At 49.6% G+C, this 18,872-nt stretch overlaps 11 protein-coding genes across 11 annotated transcripts; 4 read left to right on the top strand and 7 right to left on the bottom strand.

Moving 5' to 3' along the window:
* Positions 1–180: 180 nt before the first annotated feature.
* On the top strand, positions 181–1,248 carry COCCADRAFT_38165 (uncharacterized protein; the record flags this gene model as incomplete). The annotated part of the gene is made up of 2 exons (XM_007715703.1): positions 181–447; positions 523–1,248. The coding sequence occupies 2 exons, from the start codon at positions 181–183 to the stop codon at positions 1,246–1,248; spliced, it is 993 nt and encodes a 330-aa protein (XP_007713893.1).
* Positions 1,249–1,859: 611 nt separating this feature from the next.
* On the bottom strand, positions 1,860–2,202 carry COCCADRAFT_100355 (uncharacterized protein; the record flags this gene model as incomplete). Its single annotated transcript, XM_007715702.1, has 2 exons — positions 1,860–1,906; positions 2,007–2,202. 2 exons carry the CDS (start codon positions 2,200–2,202, stop codon positions 1,860–1,862), a joined length of 243 nt encoding a protein of 80 aa, XP_007713892.1.
* A 323-nt stretch (positions 2,203–2,525) lies between these two features.
* Positions 2,526–4,167, top strand: COCCADRAFT_27549 (uncharacterized protein; the record flags this gene model as incomplete). Its single annotated transcript, XM_007715688.1, has 3 exons — positions 2,526–2,670; positions 2,864–3,696; positions 3,748–4,167. 3 exons carry the CDS (start codon positions 2,526–2,528, stop codon positions 4,165–4,167), a joined length of 1,398 nt encoding a protein of 465 aa, XP_007713878.1.
* A 192-nt stretch (positions 4,168–4,359) lies between these two features.
* COCCADRAFT_38161 (uncharacterized protein) lies at positions 4,360–5,591 on the bottom strand (the record flags this gene model as incomplete). The annotated part of the gene is made up of 3 exons (XM_007715701.1): positions 4,360–4,512; positions 4,649–5,388; positions 5,483–5,591. The coding sequence occupies 3 exons, from the start codon at positions 5,589–5,591 to the stop codon at positions 4,360–4,362; spliced, it is 1,002 nt and encodes a 333-aa protein (XP_007713891.1).
* Positions 5,592–5,916: 325 nt separating this feature from the next.
* Positions 5,917–7,126, bottom strand: COCCADRAFT_38160 (uncharacterized protein; the record flags this gene model as incomplete). Its single annotated transcript, XM_007715700.1, has 2 exons — positions 5,917–6,906; positions 6,998–7,126. 2 exons carry the CDS (start codon positions 7,124–7,126, stop codon positions 5,917–5,919), a joined length of 1,119 nt encoding a protein of 372 aa, XP_007713890.1.
* A 682-nt stretch (positions 7,127–7,808) lies between these two features.
* On the top strand, positions 7,809–8,184 carry COCCADRAFT_38159 (uncharacterized protein; the record flags this gene model as incomplete). The annotated part of the gene is made up of 3 exons (XM_007715699.1): positions 7,809–7,825; positions 7,883–7,949; positions 8,035–8,184. 3 exons carry the CDS (start codon positions 7,809–7,811, stop codon positions 8,182–8,184), a joined length of 234 nt encoding a protein of 77 aa, XP_007713889.1.
* A 1,572-nt stretch (positions 8,185–9,756) lies between these two features.
* On the bottom strand, positions 9,757–10,618 carry COCCADRAFT_100323 (uncharacterized protein; the record flags this gene model as incomplete). The annotated part of the gene is made up of 2 exons (XM_007715698.1): positions 9,757–10,402; positions 10,455–10,618. The coding sequence occupies 2 exons, from the start codon at positions 10,616–10,618 to the stop codon at positions 9,757–9,759; spliced, it is 810 nt and encodes a 269-aa protein (XP_007713888.1).
* A 232-nt stretch (positions 10,619–10,850) lies between these two features.
* COCCADRAFT_27545 (uncharacterized protein) lies at positions 10,851–11,747 on the bottom strand (the record flags this gene model as incomplete). The annotated part of the gene is made up of 1 exon (XM_007715687.1): positions 10,851–11,747. The coding sequence occupies one exon, from the start codon at positions 11,745–11,747 to the stop codon at positions 10,851–10,853; it is 897 nt and encodes a 298-aa protein (XP_007713877.1).
* Positions 11,748–12,698: 951 nt separating this feature from the next.
* Positions 12,699–13,784, bottom strand: COCCADRAFT_100379 (uncharacterized protein; the record flags this gene model as incomplete). The annotated part of the gene is made up of 2 exons (XM_007715697.1): positions 12,699–13,312; positions 13,391–13,784. 2 exons carry the CDS (start codon positions 13,782–13,784, stop codon positions 12,699–12,701), a joined length of 1,008 nt encoding a protein of 335 aa, XP_007713887.1.
* An 879-nt stretch (positions 13,785–14,663) lies between these two features.
* On the bottom strand, positions 14,664–15,479 carry COCCADRAFT_38155 (uncharacterized protein; the record flags this gene model as incomplete). Its single annotated transcript, XM_007715696.1, has 1 exon — positions 14,664–15,479. One exon carries the CDS (start codon positions 15,477–15,479, stop codon positions 14,664–14,666), a length of 816 nt encoding a protein of 271 aa, XP_007713886.1.
* A 2,106-nt stretch (positions 15,480–17,585) lies between these two features.
* COCCADRAFT_38154 (uncharacterized protein) lies at positions 17,586–18,653 on the top strand (the record flags this gene model as incomplete). Its single annotated transcript, XM_007715695.1, has 3 exons — positions 17,586–17,670; positions 17,730–17,878; positions 17,925–18,653. 3 exons carry the CDS (start codon positions 17,586–17,588, stop codon positions 18,651–18,653), a joined length of 963 nt encoding a protein of 320 aa, XP_007713885.1.
* Positions 18,654–18,872: the final 219 nt, after the last annotated feature.

Here is an 18,872-nt window from a genome sequence, read left to right as displayed (position 1 = left end):
TTCCCTCGCATTGCACCCTCCAGCTCAACAGGGACTCAACAATCCATGGTTTGGGTCACCTCTAGTCACTTTCCTGCCTTCCTAATATGAATAGCATTCGATACACAAAGCCTACAAATCCCTCTGCCTTGACCTTACTCCTTCTCACAGGACGACTGCGAATCAGCAACACTGCCCACCATGCCTAGGATAGGATATGACGGTACTCTCTGCTACCATCCTTCCGAAAACTGCCCAATATGTAAGGCTTTCTGGATGTACGAGCCCTCGCTCATCATCAACTCAGCTTTCCTGGTGCTCTTCAGTATATCCTTCATCACTTTCGTCGTTCAAGGCACCGCAGATGCAAAATGGCTTGGCTTCAGTCTCGCCATGGCCATTGGTTGCGCGCTCGAGGTTGCTGGCTACGCAGGACGCATACTGGCACAGCAAGACATGTATGCAGAGGTATGTATTGGCCATAGACGACCGACTATCTTATCCGAGCCCCTCACTAAGACACTGATGACTGACAACACCCAGACCCCTTTCCTCATCCAAATCATCTGCCTGACCATCGCTCCCGCCTTCCTTGCTGCAGGCATCTATCTCTGCCTCTCGCGCATTGTCACCTCTGTCGGTCCCAAGTATTCGCGCATCAAACCATTCTCTTATCCAAAGATTTTCATCCCCTGCGACATCATCTCTCTCGTGCTCCAGGCTGTTGGAGGAGGCGTGGCCAGTGTTGCTATACACCACAGTGAGAGTACCAAGAAGGGCGACAACGTCATGATTGCTGGTCTAGCTTTCCAGGTTGCAACAATGTTCGTATTTATCCTGATAGCTACCGACTTTGCCTGGCGCACATTCCGCAATCGTAAACAGCTTCCGCAGACTACTCAGCGTGAGGGCGAGGGAAGGCCCCAAATATCAACGCCATTCAAGGCTTTCGTCATCGCTTTGGCCTTATCCACCCTTTGCATATTCATAAGATGCGTGTTTCGCGTTGCCGAGCTGAGTCAAGGTTGGAGAGGCAAGCTAGCTACCACCCAGAAGTACTTTGTTGGTCTAGAAGGCGCAGTCATTGTTGCATCCGTCTTGCTTCTGAACCTCTGCCATCCAGAGTACTGCTTCAACGCCACCAAACGTGCGAGGGATGGGCAACCCAGCAGGAAGATTTGTTTTTTCTTAAAGAGAAGGTCTGCTGTAAATCAGGGCGAGGCTAGTGATACTGAGCTGACACAAGTCACTACTACCCCGGCAAAGTAGGGGGCAGAGCGGGCATTAGACGTTTGGACTAAAAAGAAGATATGGAAATAGGTACAGCGAAGAGCGGGGGATCATCTCATGATGCCTTCTCCACTGGCATCAAGTCAAAAATCGTGCTTCGTTCCTGGGAGTTTGATTTACTCAATTCATTTGTTCTTGCTAGTTCTTTCTGGTTCCACAATTGTCTTGCTAAATCAATGACCATATCTGCGTGTACTTAAAAACATAACATAATGAAAAGGCGTTGTTGACGGCGTTTGTCTTCGACAGTCCTAGGTAGTTTCAATCGGATTGGCGTTGGTTCGGGTATTACTGAGCATGAACAACAGCGTCTCCACAATGAGAGACTGAAATGTACCAAATACCGAAGTATGAATCTGTGCACATATCATAACTGACAAAAAAGAACGGCTTGCCGAACATCATATATGCTTTTGCGTGGGTATGCTGACGGAAAGAAAAAGTGATTTGTACAGTATGCTGCTGCATCTACGACCCAAATACCATGCTTGATACGTCCTACACTTGCTCACACGCTCTCCTACGAAAAATTGTGCGAGCTTCTAATGGAACCATCTGAACTTCCCACTCCTATCTCTCCTAACATTTCCTTACTCATCATCATATCCCGCTGGCCTTGGCCGTGGTCCCTTTGGTACTGCAATAAATCAGCGCACCACTCTCTCGCATAAAAGAAAGAACATAGAGAAAATTGTCTTCTCCTCCATGCCTCCCCTTCCTCCCCTGTTGTCACGTACCTGGGTATGTCAAGGGAATCTTCTGAATGGGCTCTGCGCCCATGTATCTCCGAATCGGAGGGACGGTAACCAACATTACAGGACCAGCGAGGCCGATGACGATCGAGTAGAAGTAAGCCGGCTTGTTGTACGCAGCCCATTTCATGTACCGCAGCGGCTGACGGAAGAAGAGCGGGGAGGGAGGGACGCCGGACATGTTTGCTGTGTTATGTGTGAGCGCGGGGGGTTTAAAGCGTAGCAGCGACGCGCGCACGTACCAACTTTATTATCGTGAAGCGAGAAAATATCGAGGCGCAATTCACAAAGGGGCCCAATGCCTTGGTCTGGCGTCGCAATTGCAAGTCGACTATGTCGTGAGGTTAGCTGTTGGGTAGCTCATCGCTCCTCCCGCGCTCCTCCAATCGGCGCGCAGCGATTTTCCGGGACCGATAGGGCTTGGCAAATGCATACGTATCTCCCATGGCAGCTCTCTACGCGGCCGCGCATTCCGTCAAGTTCAAACTTGCACACAACCACAAGATGAGGTGGTTACTTTCTTTTACCCTCGCCTTTGTCTGGTCGCTGGTGGCTCAGGCCAAGAGCTTTACTGGCAGCCGGTTGCTGGTTGTGCTCGAAGACCAGGCCGAGCGGGAGAAGTACAGCGTGTTCCTCGAGGACTTGACATGTAAGTTGATTCATTCTGTCAATTGCAGCTTGGCAGACCATATACGATCTTTGCAAGCATTGGGAATTGGATTGGTTCACGCCTTGGGTTTGGAATTGCAAAGTGGTTGAACTTGCAACTTGGCCTTATGCCGCTCACGAATGCTCACTCGAACAACATTGTCGCATGCAACGACGCTGACACGCACATACAGCCCGAGGATTCACTACAACCGTCGGATCACCAAAGGATACTACTCTCACATTACTCAAGCACGGCGAACGAGCATACGACCATGTCCTCCTCCTACCAGGCAAGTCGAAAGGCCTCGGCCCTGCCCTCACTGCGAACAACTTCCTCGAATTCATGAAGAACAATGGAAACGTCCTTGTTGCCCTCTCAAGCGAATACCCTACTCCTACGGCCGTTCAGGCAATGCTACTCGAAGTCGACATCAGCGTACCCAACGACAAGGGCGCATTGGTCGTTGACCACTTCAACTACGATTCGCTGTCAGCAGATGAGGCGCACGATGTTCTTCTCCTTCCGTTCCCAGGTGCGCTCAGGCCCGATGTCAAGAACTACTTTTCTGGTGAGGGATACATTGCGGCCCCGCGCGCTGTCGGTCAGACTCTTGGAAACGAGTCTCCTCTCACTTCGCCCATTCTTCGTGCCCCCAGTACTGCATACAGCTACAACCCCAAGGATGAAGCCGAGGGTTCCGAGGACCCCTTCGCGGTCGGTGGTCAGTTGAATCTGGTCTCTGCCATGCAGGCAAACAACGCGGCGCGCTTGGTTGTTGTTGGCTCTGCTGAGATGCTCCAAAACAAGTGGTTCGCTGAGAAGGCGAAGCTGGGCGACAAGTCCATCACCACCGGAAACCGTGAATTTGCTGAGAAGGTGTCGGCCTGGGCTTTCAAAGAGACTGGTGTACTTAAGGTTGGAAAGCTCCTACACTACCAGGATGAAGGTGCCAGCAAGAAGTTGAACACCAGCACTTCCATCCCAGAGAGCAACCCCAGCATTTACCGTATCAAGACGGATGTTGTAAGTGACTTGTATGTCCACTTCTATGGTACGAAGCTAACTTCACAATAGCACTTCCAAGTTGAAATCTCCGAGTACAACATGGACCACCTGGAACCCTTTGTCCCTGCTTCAAACGACAACGTCCAGCTTGAGTTCAGCATGCTTTCGCCTTTCCACCGTCTTAATCTGTCTCCAATTGCGAAGACCGAGAATGCCACCATCTTCGGTACCGGGTTCAAGACACCTGATCAGCACGGTATCTTCAACTTCCGTGTCAACTACCGTCGCCCATTTGTCACCAACATCGACGAGAAGAGGCAGGTCACCGTCAGGCACTTTGCTCACGATGAATACCCAAGGAGTTATGAGATTAGCGGCGCTTGGGTTTGGATTGGAGGTATCTGGGTCACCGTTCTCGGATGGCTCGCATTCGTAGCTGTCTGGCTGTACAGCGCACCTACTGAGAAGAGCACCAAGAAGACACAGTAGATGGACTCTCTGGTTGGTTGTGGGGGCTACGGTGGGAAGGAAAGGTTCTCTATTGTAGCGCTGTTTTGGAGCCATATCACCCATTGGCGTTGCGCGATATGTACATTATGGAATTAGGGCATGGGAATGACCCAAAAAGCTTAGATCGGAATGATATCTTTGACTTTATCTCTTGCGTCACAGTTTGCACAGTTACAGCTTACTCTGCGCCTCCAACACCCTCGGATGCGCAACTCTTCCTGGCTTCAGTTTACTCCAATCCTCTTCATACCCTTCTTCGACATCAGGATACGGTCCCAACGGCGTAATAGCCAACGGATTGATACTCTCATGACTCTTTGTGTACTATTCAGAAACAAAATTTTTTGTCAGCAAACGCGCGCCCTATGCAACTCCACTCCAAAAGGCAAGCAACCCAGCAAGCCAGTCGAGAGATAGAAAGAAACGAAGAAGGAGAAGAAAAAGAAAAAAAGAAACTCACATTCTCCTTAATATGTCTAAACTCCGTCGTCTCCCTAAACCCCCGCACATTCCAATACAACCCCCTTAACCAATTATTCAGCACAGGATAGTCATGTCGTATGGACCCGAGATTCGTCTTAAAATGCTGCGCATACACCGTGTCGAAGCGCACGATAGTCGGGTAGGCAAAGAGATCGAGTTCGGAGATTTGGCTGCCGAGGATATACGGACCGCCGTTTGTGTGAATGAGGGATTCGAGGGTGTTGAGGGCGGCGAAGAGGGGGATGACGTTGTCTTCGTAGGGGGTCTGGGACGGGGCGAAACCAGCTTTGTAGACGCCGTTGCATATGAGGTCTGTGAGCCAGGGTTTTATTTGGTCAATCTTGTCCTTGAACTCCGTGGGGTAGTAGTACAAGGTTTTTACAGCAGAAGGTGGTGGCGGTGTTAAAGAGGCAAAAGCGTGGGGAAGCCATTTCACCATTTCGGCACTTTCGTTGCAGACTATTTTTTGGCCTTTCTTGTCCCAGATCATGGGGACGGTGTAGCGGCCTTTGTAGGCGGGGTCGTCGCGGAAGTAGATTTGGTGCAGGAATTGGCTGTTGAAGAGGTGGTCGGGGGTGCTGCCGGGGTAGCTGGCGTCGAAGCGCCAGCCCGGCTCGCCTTTTGGGTATGGACGCACGATGGAGATGGGGAGGAGGTCTTGGAGGTTGAAGAGGTGCCGGATTAGGTTGGCGCGGTGGGCGTAGGGGCAGAAGAGACCTAGGGTTGGGGTGAGTTTGTGGGATGGGATGTAGAGTCGATTGATTGAGAATTTTGTTTCTTGGTAACCTTGGAGGTTTTTGACGAGGCTTACCGATGTAAAGATGGTATCGATCTTTTTCTGGGGGAAATTCGCCGCCTTCTTGGATCACGCCGTGCCAACCATCGTCAGTTCCATACTTGTGGATTGCGGGGTTGGACATGATGAGATGAGTTGGGATTTGACAAATGGAACAAGGTCTGATCTACGATATTTGACTTTAACCGGACAGATAATTTAAGAATCCTGTCAGGGTTTGGATATGCCTTAGTATACAGCTTGCAAAGGCCGGCGGACTGTAATGGTGTTGCAGGTATGGCGTTGCGGGGCCCCACGTTACCTATGTAGCTTACTACCCTTTACCGAAATCACCCCGAGCCTACTGTATCCAGACTTCATTGCTTGGTAAGATGCCAATTAGTGACTGCTGGGCACACGTATGAACATGTTGGTATAGTTTCATTAAATGAGCTCATAATCTACCGACACTAATTACAGCACTTCAACTCCTCACACAACGACCCACATGGGACGCGACACTTCTCTGTACTTGGACGCGCTGTGCTCGTTGCACTAGCCATTGCTAGAGTTACTCCTTCAGATGCACCTGGGGTATCCTCAAGTCTCTCCGTAGGTGATGCAAGCTCGGGCTGGAGTGTCGCAGAGTGTATGCCGTATGCGTGCAGGCATTCAGAAAAGATCTTTGCTTTCTCCATGAAGCTCGCAATGTCAGGATCACTGACCCTGACATGTGCCGATGCAATTGCCTTCTTTTGATCTAGACGCCAGACGTGTAACTCATGTACACCCAATACGCCAGGAATGGCTTCCAGATCGTGCTTGACATCATCGATCTTGACGCCCAATGGTGCGGATTGCAAGAGGATCTTACCGCTCCGCTTCGTAAGAGGCAGCGCAGAAAGGAAGATCATAATGGCGATCCACATACTGACTGCCGGATCGGCGTAGAAGCGGTTGGGTGACTTTACGAACCAGATGATTACAGCTGAGATGATGACACCGATGTTGTTGATGGCGTCGCCAATGACGTGAAGGAGAACAGCAAAGATACCAAGATCCATGCCATGTTTCTTAGGTTGGATGACTAGATGCAAGTGATTGGCGTGTGTTGGGGTAGATAATCGAACTTCTCCATCGCTGTTGTTGCTGTGACCATGGCCGTGATCGTGGTCATGATCATGCTCGTGCAGGAACAAAACACTGATGATATTGAGAAACAGTCCGATACATCCCACGATTAAGATTAATTTTGGGTTGTCGACGTGTTCAATGGTGATGAAGCGCTCGATAGACTGTAGGGCGATGCTGAGGCCTAGGGCTAGTAGAAAGGCGCCGTTGAAGAAGGCACCAAGTAATTGGGCACGCGCCCAACCAAACGAAAGGTCTGCAGGTGATGTCTTGCGCTCTGACACTTGGACTGCCACCAGGGCTATAATGAAACCGATCAGGTCGTTGAGCTAGAGTGAAGTTTAGATATTTGTACGAGCGAGTAAGATAAGAGCATGGTGTATGTTCAGGTGAACAGCCCCAGGTCTCAGTCAAACTTACGTAGTGAAAAGCGTCTGCAACAAGGGCTAAGGAACGAGTATAAAAGCCGACTGATATCTCTGCCAAGAAGAAGCAGAAAGATATTGCTATAACGGCCCGAAGGCGTGTCTTCCGAGTGATGCTGGGCATGGCGTAGAGGGGAAATTGATGAGGAGACAATCAAAACTGCTTAGAGAAGCGCTTTATCAACAAGAAAGGTAAGCGTAGTGGAAGTAGATGTGAATGAGGAAAGCAGGTGTGCGCAGTACCAAACTAAATGGAAGTAAAGGCAAGTAATATTGACAACAATTCGTTGAATTTAACAATCGCGCAACACATAGTTCATAAGACATATTTCTCTGTTTTGTAACGTCGAACTCGGTGACAGATCAATCCCGGTGACAGATCGAATTGCTGGATTGCTGTGTTAGGTGTGATGGGGCTGCAGCCGTCCCAAATCTGCGACAGTGGATAGTCATCGCAACAGACCACCGTGCTTGTCACTCCTCGGAAGTAACGTGACGCCACTGCTGTCATTTTTGACAGCAAGTCAGACGACAACTTTAGCTGATGAAGGTCAATTCGTTACGCGCCCTGTAAGAGATGGATTGGCCTTCACATGATAGCGCGGTGAAACTAGCCAGATACAGGCTAGCGCCGGGATATCAATCACCGCCTTTGTCTGGTTACGGCCTGGACCCTCCCCGCCGCAGCAAAATATCTCGCAGCGACAGTTGGGCTTCACTTGGGCAACCTTCCATCTTTGGTCACTCTCGAAAACCAAATCTGCACTCACACAACTAGCCATTAATTACCGTTAGGATAACACAAAATGGGCAACGGAGCCAAGTACGCGACTGCCTTGACCAGGAGTGATTAGAGGGGCAGTAACTAACGAAACGTTAGAGCACAGCAGAAGCGCGACCGCAAGGGCGACTCAGGCCCCAAAGAAGCCAAGAGTCAACTGAAGGCTGTACGTACCCCATATTCTTGCACGATTTTGCGACCATCACCACAGGCTACTCTTGTTGCAAGTTGGGTTGCTAACGCGCCACCAGAATGCCGCCGCCCAAACCATCAAGTGCAAAACCTGCTTCCAGACCTTCCAGGGCACCACGAGCCGCAAGATGTTGACCGACCACGCTACCAACAAGCATAGCAAAGACTTCGGTGACTGCTTCAATGCGGATGAGGGTGTTGTGAAATAAACGGCACGCATTTCCGTCGAGCGACCGGACTCACGAGTGAACGAGAACGATCGCACACATTCTACCATTTATGCGAGCATGAGATACCATAAGCGAGGAGTTGAAACAGGGGACGAGCATTTATGGCGAAATGAATGAGACTTATTGTACAGGCGTAGGGTGTGGAATTCAAAATACTGATCTTTTACTTCCGAATGCTCACGGCTCTGACAATGCGCTTTTTATTGCTGCTGAATTATCGTTTTCCAACTTCACCCACTGTGTCAGGTTAGGAATCATAGACTCTACGAGTCACAGAAACATGAAGTCGCAGCATTATGATCAACGAGAACAGGTGGAGGAATAACTATCTAGAAGACTAATAGCCGGTGTTCAGATTGTCACGGATATATGGAGGTGTGGGTCTGTCATCATTACAGGGAAAGCTCAACTCTCCTGCCTAATACGGCGTATGACCCGTACCATTCGATGGTGATGCCTTCCGAGAAAACCGAAAATACAAGCATTTTGGAGGGTTAGTCATCATGTAAAAAAGTTATGACTAGGCCGTTGAATATCGAAGGATGAAGCCGTTCACTAGAAGTATCATCATCCGGAGATTACAATACTTCATGCCTCTACCTCATTAGGGGAAAACCTAGCACTCCTGGAATTATAGGTGTATAGTCTGGAACAACAAGTGATATAGCTAACGTAAATGGAGTCTTGTTATGCAACCACCACTCTATAACTGCTACGTTCATTTTCTTTGATCCTTAGTGATTTTAGATACCTTAGCCTTAAACTAATAATCCGGTTTAAGGTAATGCACTTAAACTACGTAAGTTTTGTCTATGCCCGGCAGTTCGTAAATCCACTGCTTCTACCCCGCTCCACCCCACTATCCTCGGAATGATTTTCAACACGGCACAAACGTAGTCATTTCTTCTGACAAACCAATATCGTAACTCCACCATGGTTTAGCTACTGTATGGCTGTTTTGTTCAGTATATAAATGTACAAAACTTCAAGTCCTTCATCAAACAACACAACACCGTCTCCTTAGCTCAATTGGGAGAGCGCCAGACTGAAGTCTTCGGTCATTAAATCTGGAGGTATCGTGTTCGATCCACGAAGGGGACATCGTGCCTGAGCTTGCTCAGGGTTCTTCGAACCATTTTTTTTGCGGGTGTTGCAGACATTTCGTTATGTATCTTCACATCCTTTTTTGTTTTGTTCGTATCCATTCGTGCATGAACCGAGGCTAAGCAACAAGCCACTAGCTAGTCTTCTCTTTTCTTTTTTTAATCCCCAATAAATTCTCCACGACTGCGTATTTGTAGTGGTTGGGTCTTCTAAAGGCGTTAAATGTAGATACTGTTGCGAACCAAGTGTACAGTGTATGAGCGGCAAAGTACCGACATAGGCATGTGTCCCTCATTAATATGAGCACCTCTATGTCATACATATAATTCTCAGTGGTATATAGCTACATGGTCCTGGCTCTCCATATCCTATCACCCGAAAACCGTTTTTTGGTTGAACATTAAGATCAGTGGCGATCAGTTCAACGTACGCTCTATTTGCCATGACTCAAATGGCCAAGCGGTTGTTTCCAGTCCATCCATGCCACACTCCACCAATCTCCTTCGCGATATCCTCTGCAGTCCGACCCTGTGCATCCTTCAGGCTCCTGATATCGACCTTGTCCTCCGTCAAACCCCGCATGATACCCATGGCCTCTGCTTCCTGGAAGACCTCTGGTGGGAATTCTAGCAGAGGATAGTTACTTGCGAGCAGGAGGAGCAACCAAGCTACCTCTCTACTCTGTGCATGTACCGCCGCATGTAGACCAGACTGCATATCACCAATTGGATCTTGATACCTCAGTACCCGGTCGATGCCCGTTTCCTTCTCAGGGTCATCTGTGGCGCTCATAGAAACATCTCCTTGCTCGTCCTCATCGTCGTCGTCCGAACTATCGTCCAGCAGCAGCTCGATGATAGCCTTGTAGTCACCCGCACGACAGAACTCGAGGAATGCGCGGGCCTTGCGATCTTCGGGGTACGCTTTGAGGTAGGATTCTTCTACGAGTAAAGGTAGGATATCGAGGTTTTCTTGGACTCCACCTTCGTTGTTGAGTCTGCAAAAGACTTTTTGCGTGTTGTCTTCGGTGACGGAAATTTCTTTTGAGCAGTTGGGGCAGGAGGTTATTTCGTAAGCTGAGAGAAGGCAGTCCCTGAGGTTTTTAAGATTAGCAGTCACATGGATTTTTTGAATCGTTTGCTTACCAGTGGAAGTGACATCCGCAGGACAATTGGACATCATCTGGGACAGTTTCTGGGGCGGGCGCAGGTGCTTTGCCCGACGAAGATGCTCCGCCTTCGTACTCTTCATCCTCGTCGCGCTCGACTTCTACCTCGAGAGGATTTTTGCAAATTACACAGCCAGACATTCTTTTCCTTTTGCGATTATTGTATCGGGGTTTGTAGGAGATTAGTGTTGGTGAAATGTTTGGCGGGGCATTAGCGGGGGTTTGGACTTTTTTGTCGCTAAAAAGCGAAAGATTGGTTCACGCGTCACGCGTCTGGAATTTGCACAGACGTCATACTATGTTGGAAAAGCATCTATTAGCGACCCTACTCGTTGAAAGAAGCAGAATCATTCCCTGGTAATAGTGCGTACAATTACAGCAATTTGGAGTAGCTGGCCCTCCTCCATAGCGATAATGGTTCTTTGGGGCATTCGGGCTTCTCTTCGCTCCCGTAAACCTTTGGTTTTCCGTCGACTCGTTTCCGGAGTGCTTCACCCACAGCCACCATCCTGTCTCCTAGCCGCATAACCATCTCCTGAGGACTCATCCGATCTTGTCTGGGATCGAGGCGGTCTTCAAAGTCGCTCTTCGGTCCCTCGTACCTACAAGCCATGGCTATCTCTGCATGCGTTGCTGGAAAGATGTCCCAGTCGCCATACGAGGTCCACCGTCCGGCAGTGTCGTTCCGCATTTTTTCAGCTTCCAAATCCCGGTAACGCTGAACGATTCTCTCGATTCTTCTCCTGTTCTTGCTGCTCCTTGACTGTGTGAAATAGTCGGTGTACAACTTGCTCCAGTCCACCAGCAAAACTCCGTCTTCGGCATGCCAGTACCAGATAGCCTGGTTCGACAGCTTGAATGGCCAGTACGATCCAACACTGACTGTAGCATTACACCTAGAGGAGGTTGCAGAAAAGAGACGTGATAAGCATCCAACCCGCTGCTGATCTTGTTGCCAAGTGTCTGACACCGGAGCCTCCTGTCCAACTGAAAATACCGCCAGGTTCGAATTCTCGGACAAAACGCGATTGAACTCCAGCTGATAGTTGCCATTGGGAGAACCAAGATCGGATGTGATTACGGTATGCGGCAGATAACACATCGGGTATCCACGAATAGTCGTCGGTCGCGTCTTGCAGTCATGTTTGCGGCCACCCGTCTCAGTCACAATATGCTGACAGGCGTTGCAGAAAATGCCGGGGAGATCTGCGAGTGACCCTGCAAGCGACCTCTCAAAATCAAATCTCCCTAAAAACGAAGTGGATGGCATGGTGGTAGTTGAGTCGGGTGGCCGTGTGCAGACCTGAGACGCCCATGATATTTAGAATCTTCTCAAAAGCTATAAGCTCTGACTATTTCCAAAACTTTGGTACAGAGGGTGTGGCCGATACGCAGGGTTCTGCTTGCTTTCACGCGTTACCAGACTTTCATTGCCATAGCAATCGTGACGCTGCGCTGTACGTGGTCTTACTACGTACCAGGCCAGCCCCCCTCACGGTATCGTAGCATGACGTGGCTATCTACTCTGTCTTTACGCGTTTTTGGGATGAACGCGGGGTGCTGGGATCGACCAATGCAGGAAGAAGAAAGGAGTTGCTGTTTCCATCAGATCTTCTCTTTCGCGCCTTAGCCCATACCCATTTCTTCAAAAAGCAAGCACGTTATCTGGGGCGGTCCATCTCCCGGCTCCTCCCACTGGTGGAGTCAAAGGGAAAAGCATTGTATGATGCATCCGTGTACCTGAGGACCCGCCCTGTTGTCTGACATGCACATCACAAAATACCATAGCACAACACGGGAAGGGTTTTGCTTTTGGAGAAAACCCCCCAATCAAGACGCGAGCGCATTCTGTAAACCAGATCGTGAAATTACGCTATCTGCTCTAAGGGACTGCCAACTCACGATCAACACCGTCTTTCCATATGATCTCGTGCCTGCGCAGCGTCATCGCGTGCCGGATGCCGCCTCTAAATCAACGAAAAACACAGTCGTGATAGGTGCCCGCACACATGTTTCCAACACCCCTATCTCTCTCACATGGCCACGCATGCGTGGTGCTAGCCTTGCATGACCCAACATTCACAGCATCAATGACGACACGCTCATCAACAACAGGCGTCAGAAAGCAGGGCGATGCTGGTGTCTGTAGGATGCCGAGTGGGCTTCCTAGCAACAAGCGGGAGTGAGATGCGTGAATCCGATCATAAATATTAGTTTAGAACTACCCGGCTACCGTTCCAGCCCGGCCATATGCTCGATCAAACGCTTTCCACGTTCCACTCCACTCTTCGTCTGCCCTCCGCTCTTCCTCGACCATTTCCTGGATGCTTTCTATGCTCCTCGTCTGGGGTATTGGCCGGTTCTGTACCTCTGTCATATCAACACTCTTGTTCTTCTTGGCCTTTTCGGCATTGAGACGGCGGATGCTGTCCTTGTTCTTGATCAAGAGACGTTGCGATGCAGTCCTCCATAGGCCTTTTGAGCTACCGACGCGGTGTTGAAGTGGCTTATCCCAATCCTGCTCCCATCCCCTTACACTTTCGGTCAACATGGTGTTCAAGGCGACGTGAGAGTGAATTGAAGGCGGGTAGCAAATCCGTGCTCCGGTGCTCATCTTCCCGTGTGGAGATGTTGTACTGTTTACTGACGGCGAAGTTGGGCTGTATAGATTATCTGTGCGGTTAGGACGTCTTTGGCCCGATCGAGTAGTGAGGTCTGCAGCAGAGTCGTTCCTTAGTGTAGGTGATCGTGGTGAGTCTCTGTGGAATACTTGTTGGGCCTGGAACGAATCTAGCCACGAAAGCACTGATCGAGGGCCAGGCAATGGCTCTTCTCCTGCTCCCCTAAGATACCCCCTCGTTTTCTGAACTGGTGTCTCGGGGATGTCTGATTCGCGGGGCGTGTAACCTGGACTTCTTATAGGAGACTTGGCTGATCGTGATGTTGGGCGGCCTCCGACTAACGAGCTCACGCTTGCATTTACAAGCCGAATGGTCTTTTCACGGCGGAGGTTATGTCGAGTTGTTGGTTGAAGCTTGCCTTGCGAAGGCAAAGCCCAATTGGTGCTCGTGCTGGTCGTTTTCGAGTTCATAGTCCCTGTTTTCCCGGTGGTGGATCTTGATCTTCGGATAGATAGTGTATGTCGTGACATGTGGTTCGCAATGCTTGTACGGTAAGGCGGTTGGATTGATTCACTTTTATCCATGTATGAGGCCTTCTTTTTGCGGCGTGGATGACATTTGGTTAAACAACTCCCGAGTTTCTTTGCCCATAGCAGGATGTGAGACTTGCGCTTGGACTTCGTCATACGGTCAGTTGAGTCGTCAGCCATATCCTCGCTCATAGTGGCGATCGTAGTATCGTTCATGTCGTCGTTCATGTTTGTCGTAAAGGAGTGTATCGCTTGTTGTATACTCTGCGTAAAGATAGAACTGATGTGTCGCAGGTAGCGAAACAAAAAGGAGTTTCTGGATGGGATACGAACGAAATATGAAACGGAACGAAAGGAAAAGAAAACAATGTTTTCGTCCGTGTTGAAGGTTGTGAGACGCACGACCAGACAACAAGTTGATGGTGGAGTGGGAGCTATGATCACGTAGCAACGTGATGCTACATTCCGCAAGCACGTTGGCATATCCAGATGGTCAGATGATGATAGTGCGCTATCCTTCTATAAACCAAGTCCGAGAGTCATTGCTGGCTGTCATCTGTTCCGATATAGACGCAGGGAGAATGCTGTACCAAGTTTTGGCAATTAGGTAGTCGCAAGTGAACCCCCCTTCACCCCACCATCATGAACCACTTGGTCCAGTATGCAAACTGTGGAGCAAACTGCAGGTTTCCGAACGAGGCTGTCCCATGCATTCTGCACGAGCATTGTTGGGTAGATCGCTCTTGCTAGTAAATTGAGGGGTAAATGCGCCCTAGCAATCTGCTAGAAATGCATGTGTATGTGCCCGTCTGTTGAGAGGGTCCGCGTTTCGCTGGCTGAAATGCTAATGAAGCACTGATCTCTCTGTCGATTGTTCTTCATATTTCGGATAAATAGACCACGCTTTACACGTTGCTTTTGCGGCTGATGACCGGGCGATCCGCTTCGCTGCCAAATGTCCGCGGAGCGGAAAAATGAAAAAAATGCATCATGCTTCCCATGGCATTTCTATTCCTCATGGCAACCCTTCATTTTCTACTGCCTCGGCGGAAATTTTCCCATGCAGAAACGCATGAAGTTTCTTCCGCTTCTGTAACAGCTCATTCCCAACTTGCATATTTCCAAGATAACGTAGACAATGAGTGTGAGTGTCAAGCCGACGCTCAGGAGTACGGCGCTTGTTGCAAAGAAACGGAGTAAATGAGCAGCAAACCCAAGACACCTAAGTATTCGACTCCTCGCTCTTTGTCGTTTTTGTGTTGCAAAGTACCACATCACGAATTCTTCTTGGCGTGATTGCAACCCCGAGGCCGAGTCTGCCGTATGCGGTTGTATTCGTGGTCGAATCGCTTTGCTCTTACACTTAACGCCTTGTGCTTCCTCGCCTAGGTGAATACGAATCTTCGGCTCATAACTCGTGACCAAATTGCACAGATCTCCAAAAATGACCTTGGCGACCGTCGCACGGTCGCTTAGTAGGGCAACGCGTACGTTCTTGGCGTCGGGAAATAGCCATGTGATGGGGTTGCATGCTGTATGTAGACAATGGCGTCCTAGACTGCACCAGAAGCAGCACCAGGAGATGTAGATAGTGCTCTCGGAGAAGACCTTTCGTGGCAGTGCTTCTCTGGCACATATAGCTAGGAGGCGGGAAGTGGGACGTATGTTGTGCCAGAGATCGTGCGCAGAAATGTGTCCGCAGATTTTCAAGATAAGTTCGGTGGGAAGACGGTTAAAGCTTGAAGTCTGAGGATGCTTGAGAGTACGCATTTCTTCGAGTCGGCTACTCGACTGGGAGTCTCTCCGCAGTGCGTTGCGGTAACTTGACGGCCACAAGGCAGAAGTGCTCATGATAGGTTCGGTGTGCGCTGAATGTAGGAAACGCGCTCCAGGTTAGATACACGAGAGGATGAGGAGCCATCAAGATAAGTATTCTCAAGTATGGGCTGATGTGAGCAGCCGAAAGGGCTTGCGTAGGGCGCCCCTCGCAAACTGTTCGGCGCTTATAGATGCGTTTGGGGGCGTGAGGCCAATGGACATCGGACCTGAATGTTAGCTCATATGGCGGACTATATAGTAGGATTCCCTAATCAGCAATCAAACACTTGTAGACATTGTTTGAACTTATAAATGCCGAGAGGGTAGTTCACCCATCTTCTAGGTTTCCTCTCCGCTGTCACAACGTGCATAATTGAACTGCTTCAACCAATCAATATCTTCGATCCTTTGTACTTGACAAATAGCACTAACCAAAAGAGTAGTTGCGGGGAATGTAAGACTTCTATCGACCTTGATTACCTTAATTGGCCGAATGCCTTATCACGCGTACTTGACTGAATGATCGGGATAAGAACTAATCGAGTTAGCGAGAATTGCTAGTAGTAGCCGATTGCGGCTGCTTTCCGCTGAACACCGACCGACCTTTGTATCGGCGCGAGCTGAACCTCTCTTTGATGTTGCGTATAGCCTGTTAGTATTGTCCCGAAAACTCATCAGCTGATGAAGGGGAGTGGGAAGGGGAGGGGGGAAGGGGGCGAAACCTCCACAGGGTAACCACTGCTTGGAAGATGCAAGGCTCCAAGTTCGTCAGTCTTAACTCATGCATCTCTCATGTACATAAGCGGATCACATGCTAGAGATTACTATGGAAATGGTTTTGTTCTGGAGTAGTAAGCCGGGGTTTTCGCAGTATCCACACAAGCACGCCTACTTAGGTGTGCCCATTGCCGCGCTTTTCGCGATTCTCTTATCTGCAAGGTTTCATTTATATCAATTCCGTCAGGGCACCCACAGCAACAAGAACCCCGGTTGCGATTGGACTGTGTTGATAGGCAGAAATCCCATTAAATGAAAAACGGCCTTTGCGGATCGGATGGCGATTGAATCAATTACCGGGGTAAGTAGAGTCTGTCGCCGTGGAAAATCCCCATTTGGTATGACACCGGCTCTCGCGCATATGACTAGTATGAATGCATACCTGGTGATTCCCGTGCAACAAAAACGGCCACTCTATTACTCCTAAGATGAAGCTAGGCGAGATATAACAGATATGCTGGGCATTATGATTACTTCGACCCATCGGAACCTTGCGCTTTACTCTTGATCTCGGCTCGCTAATCGGGTGCACGGCATGCATTCAAAGCGCACCCTACATACGTACACACCCAGGAAAACTGCAATAGGGCATTGTAATACCACAAGCAGATATCAACACGTCAGCCTTACTGCCAGCAATGCGCCTGGCAACAGAATACACGGATGTTGAGTGGCTCGGATACGAGGGTGTTTCAGCCTTGTAACGGCCGCGAGCCTTGTCGCCTCAGGTTTGTCTCAGTCGCAATCACGTGGAGCAGCGAGGTCCCCAGCCACTCCCGATTTTCCGGACAAAGAGGAATGCCAATGCGTAACATGACGCTTCCCATGCTGCGCATCATACAGTTCTGGGGGAGCAATATCAGACGCACCGATCACTCGCTGTACTGTGGTTGTTCGAACTGATTGCGCCACAAACTACAAGGTGACAATAGACGGCACAGTGTGAACGCCTCGACACCAATCCTCGACAAAGACGCTCGTAGTAGTACGTATCAGCTACCAGAGTCTTGCGCCGAGAGTCCAGGGCAAACTCGTATTTCCTGGCCTAGATTCATTGTTACCTGCAGGGTCAGGCACAGCCAGCCACAAGGGATGTTTCAACCCCGCGAGCACTGCAGATGGCATCAAGACAGGGCATTCGGCTAGCGTGACTCCGAAGCACGGTGTCATGATGTTGACGTCTATAATCATGCTCTGTCTGCTGTCAGAGGTGAGATCTCTGCTTGCGTTTGCCACACATACTTTCTCCAACTTTCTTCATTTCTCTTTCTAGCGCTCTGGAAGCCGCTGCCAGCTGGACTGTGCATATTACTGTAAATTCTTCTTTTTTCGGAGTTTGCATTTTCGTTTTTTAATATCATAATGGGGTGCGGCAAGTCTATTTTGATCACTCTCAGGGCTCTGGCCTTGATTGTCGTTCTGGGAGTCACTGGATTGGGCGGTTGGTGTAAGAACAACTCTGGTCTTCTGGATAAATGAGCCGGATTTACTAACAGACCGATGTAGCCATTTTCACTATTCGCGATATCCAGGCCCGTAGTGATGCGATTCTCGATAGTGTTGAGTTTGGATCACAAGAGATGGAACAACTCTGGGCGAGGTTTTTCGATGCTGTGATCAGCGGCGCAATCAGGACATGGATTTCCATCGGTTTAGTACGTCTTTCGATTCTTTGCTGAAACCACAATACTGACGATATAGACTGCTCTTGCTTCCGTGATCAGTATCGTATTGGTCTTCGCAACAATTCTGCCTCCCATCCGAATCCGCTCGGCAATCATGGTCCCCTTGGAATGTCTGGGAATGTGCGCTGTTGGAGCAGCAGTTGGTATCTCTCTGAGTTTCGCTTTGAGCGTGAATGCTTTCGGCGCGAGAGTTCTTGATACATCCGCTTCCCCAGAACTCAGGAGGCTCGCCATGCTGGTAGGCCTCAGTATGGTTCACTTCATCACAGCCGGTGCCGGATGGCTTCTCTTTCTGATCGCATTCATCGTCGCCACTGTAGATGCATGCAGACGCGCTCGAGAGAAGGAAAGCTGCTCCTTTGAACCAACGGCATCTGCGCTTGGAATATCTCACGGATACGCCACGACTTTCCCTCCTCAGTCGCCCTACCGTATGCCAAGTATCTACGATCCGGAAGTAGCTCTGAACATGAACGATGCAACAGCCTCAGCATGGAACATTTCTCAGGCCAAAGAGTTGGTGGGGAGGGATCCAGGAATGAGCCGTGCAGAGTCGATTGTGAGCCAGGAGGGCAGGTTGTCAATCGGATCTGATATGAGTAGTATCTCCGGTCCTTTGGGTCTGCAGAAGCCAGAACGAGCACAGCCAGCCCGGCCAGCCCGGCCATCAAGACCATGGAGTGGAGCTTCTAGCATAAGGAGTGGAGTCTCTAGCATCAAGAGCGGAGTCATACACGCAATATAAAACGTGCATACGCTCCCAAAAAACAGATGATAGATTGACGATTTCCTACGCTCGCTTCCACAGAATAGACACATTCGCTTCGCCCAACTGAGAAAACCATGCAGTGATAAACTTTGAGAATGCAATCATGTGATCGCGTCTCTAGCGCGTTTTTCTAGCGCGTCAAAGCACGCCCTGCGTCATCGCCATCGATAGCGCCCTCACCCACATTTCACGTTG

The sequence above is a fragment of the Bipolaris zeicola genome (assembly GCF_000523435.1).
Source record: "Bipolaris zeicola 26-R-13 unplaced genomic scaffold scaffold_113, whole genome shotgun sequence".
NCBI lineage: Eukaryota > Fungi > Ascomycota > Dothideomycetes > Pleosporales > Pleosporaceae > Bipolaris > Bipolaris zeicola.
Note: the sequence above shows the minus strand (reverse complement) of the source record. Positions and strands in the feature narration are given on the sequence as shown.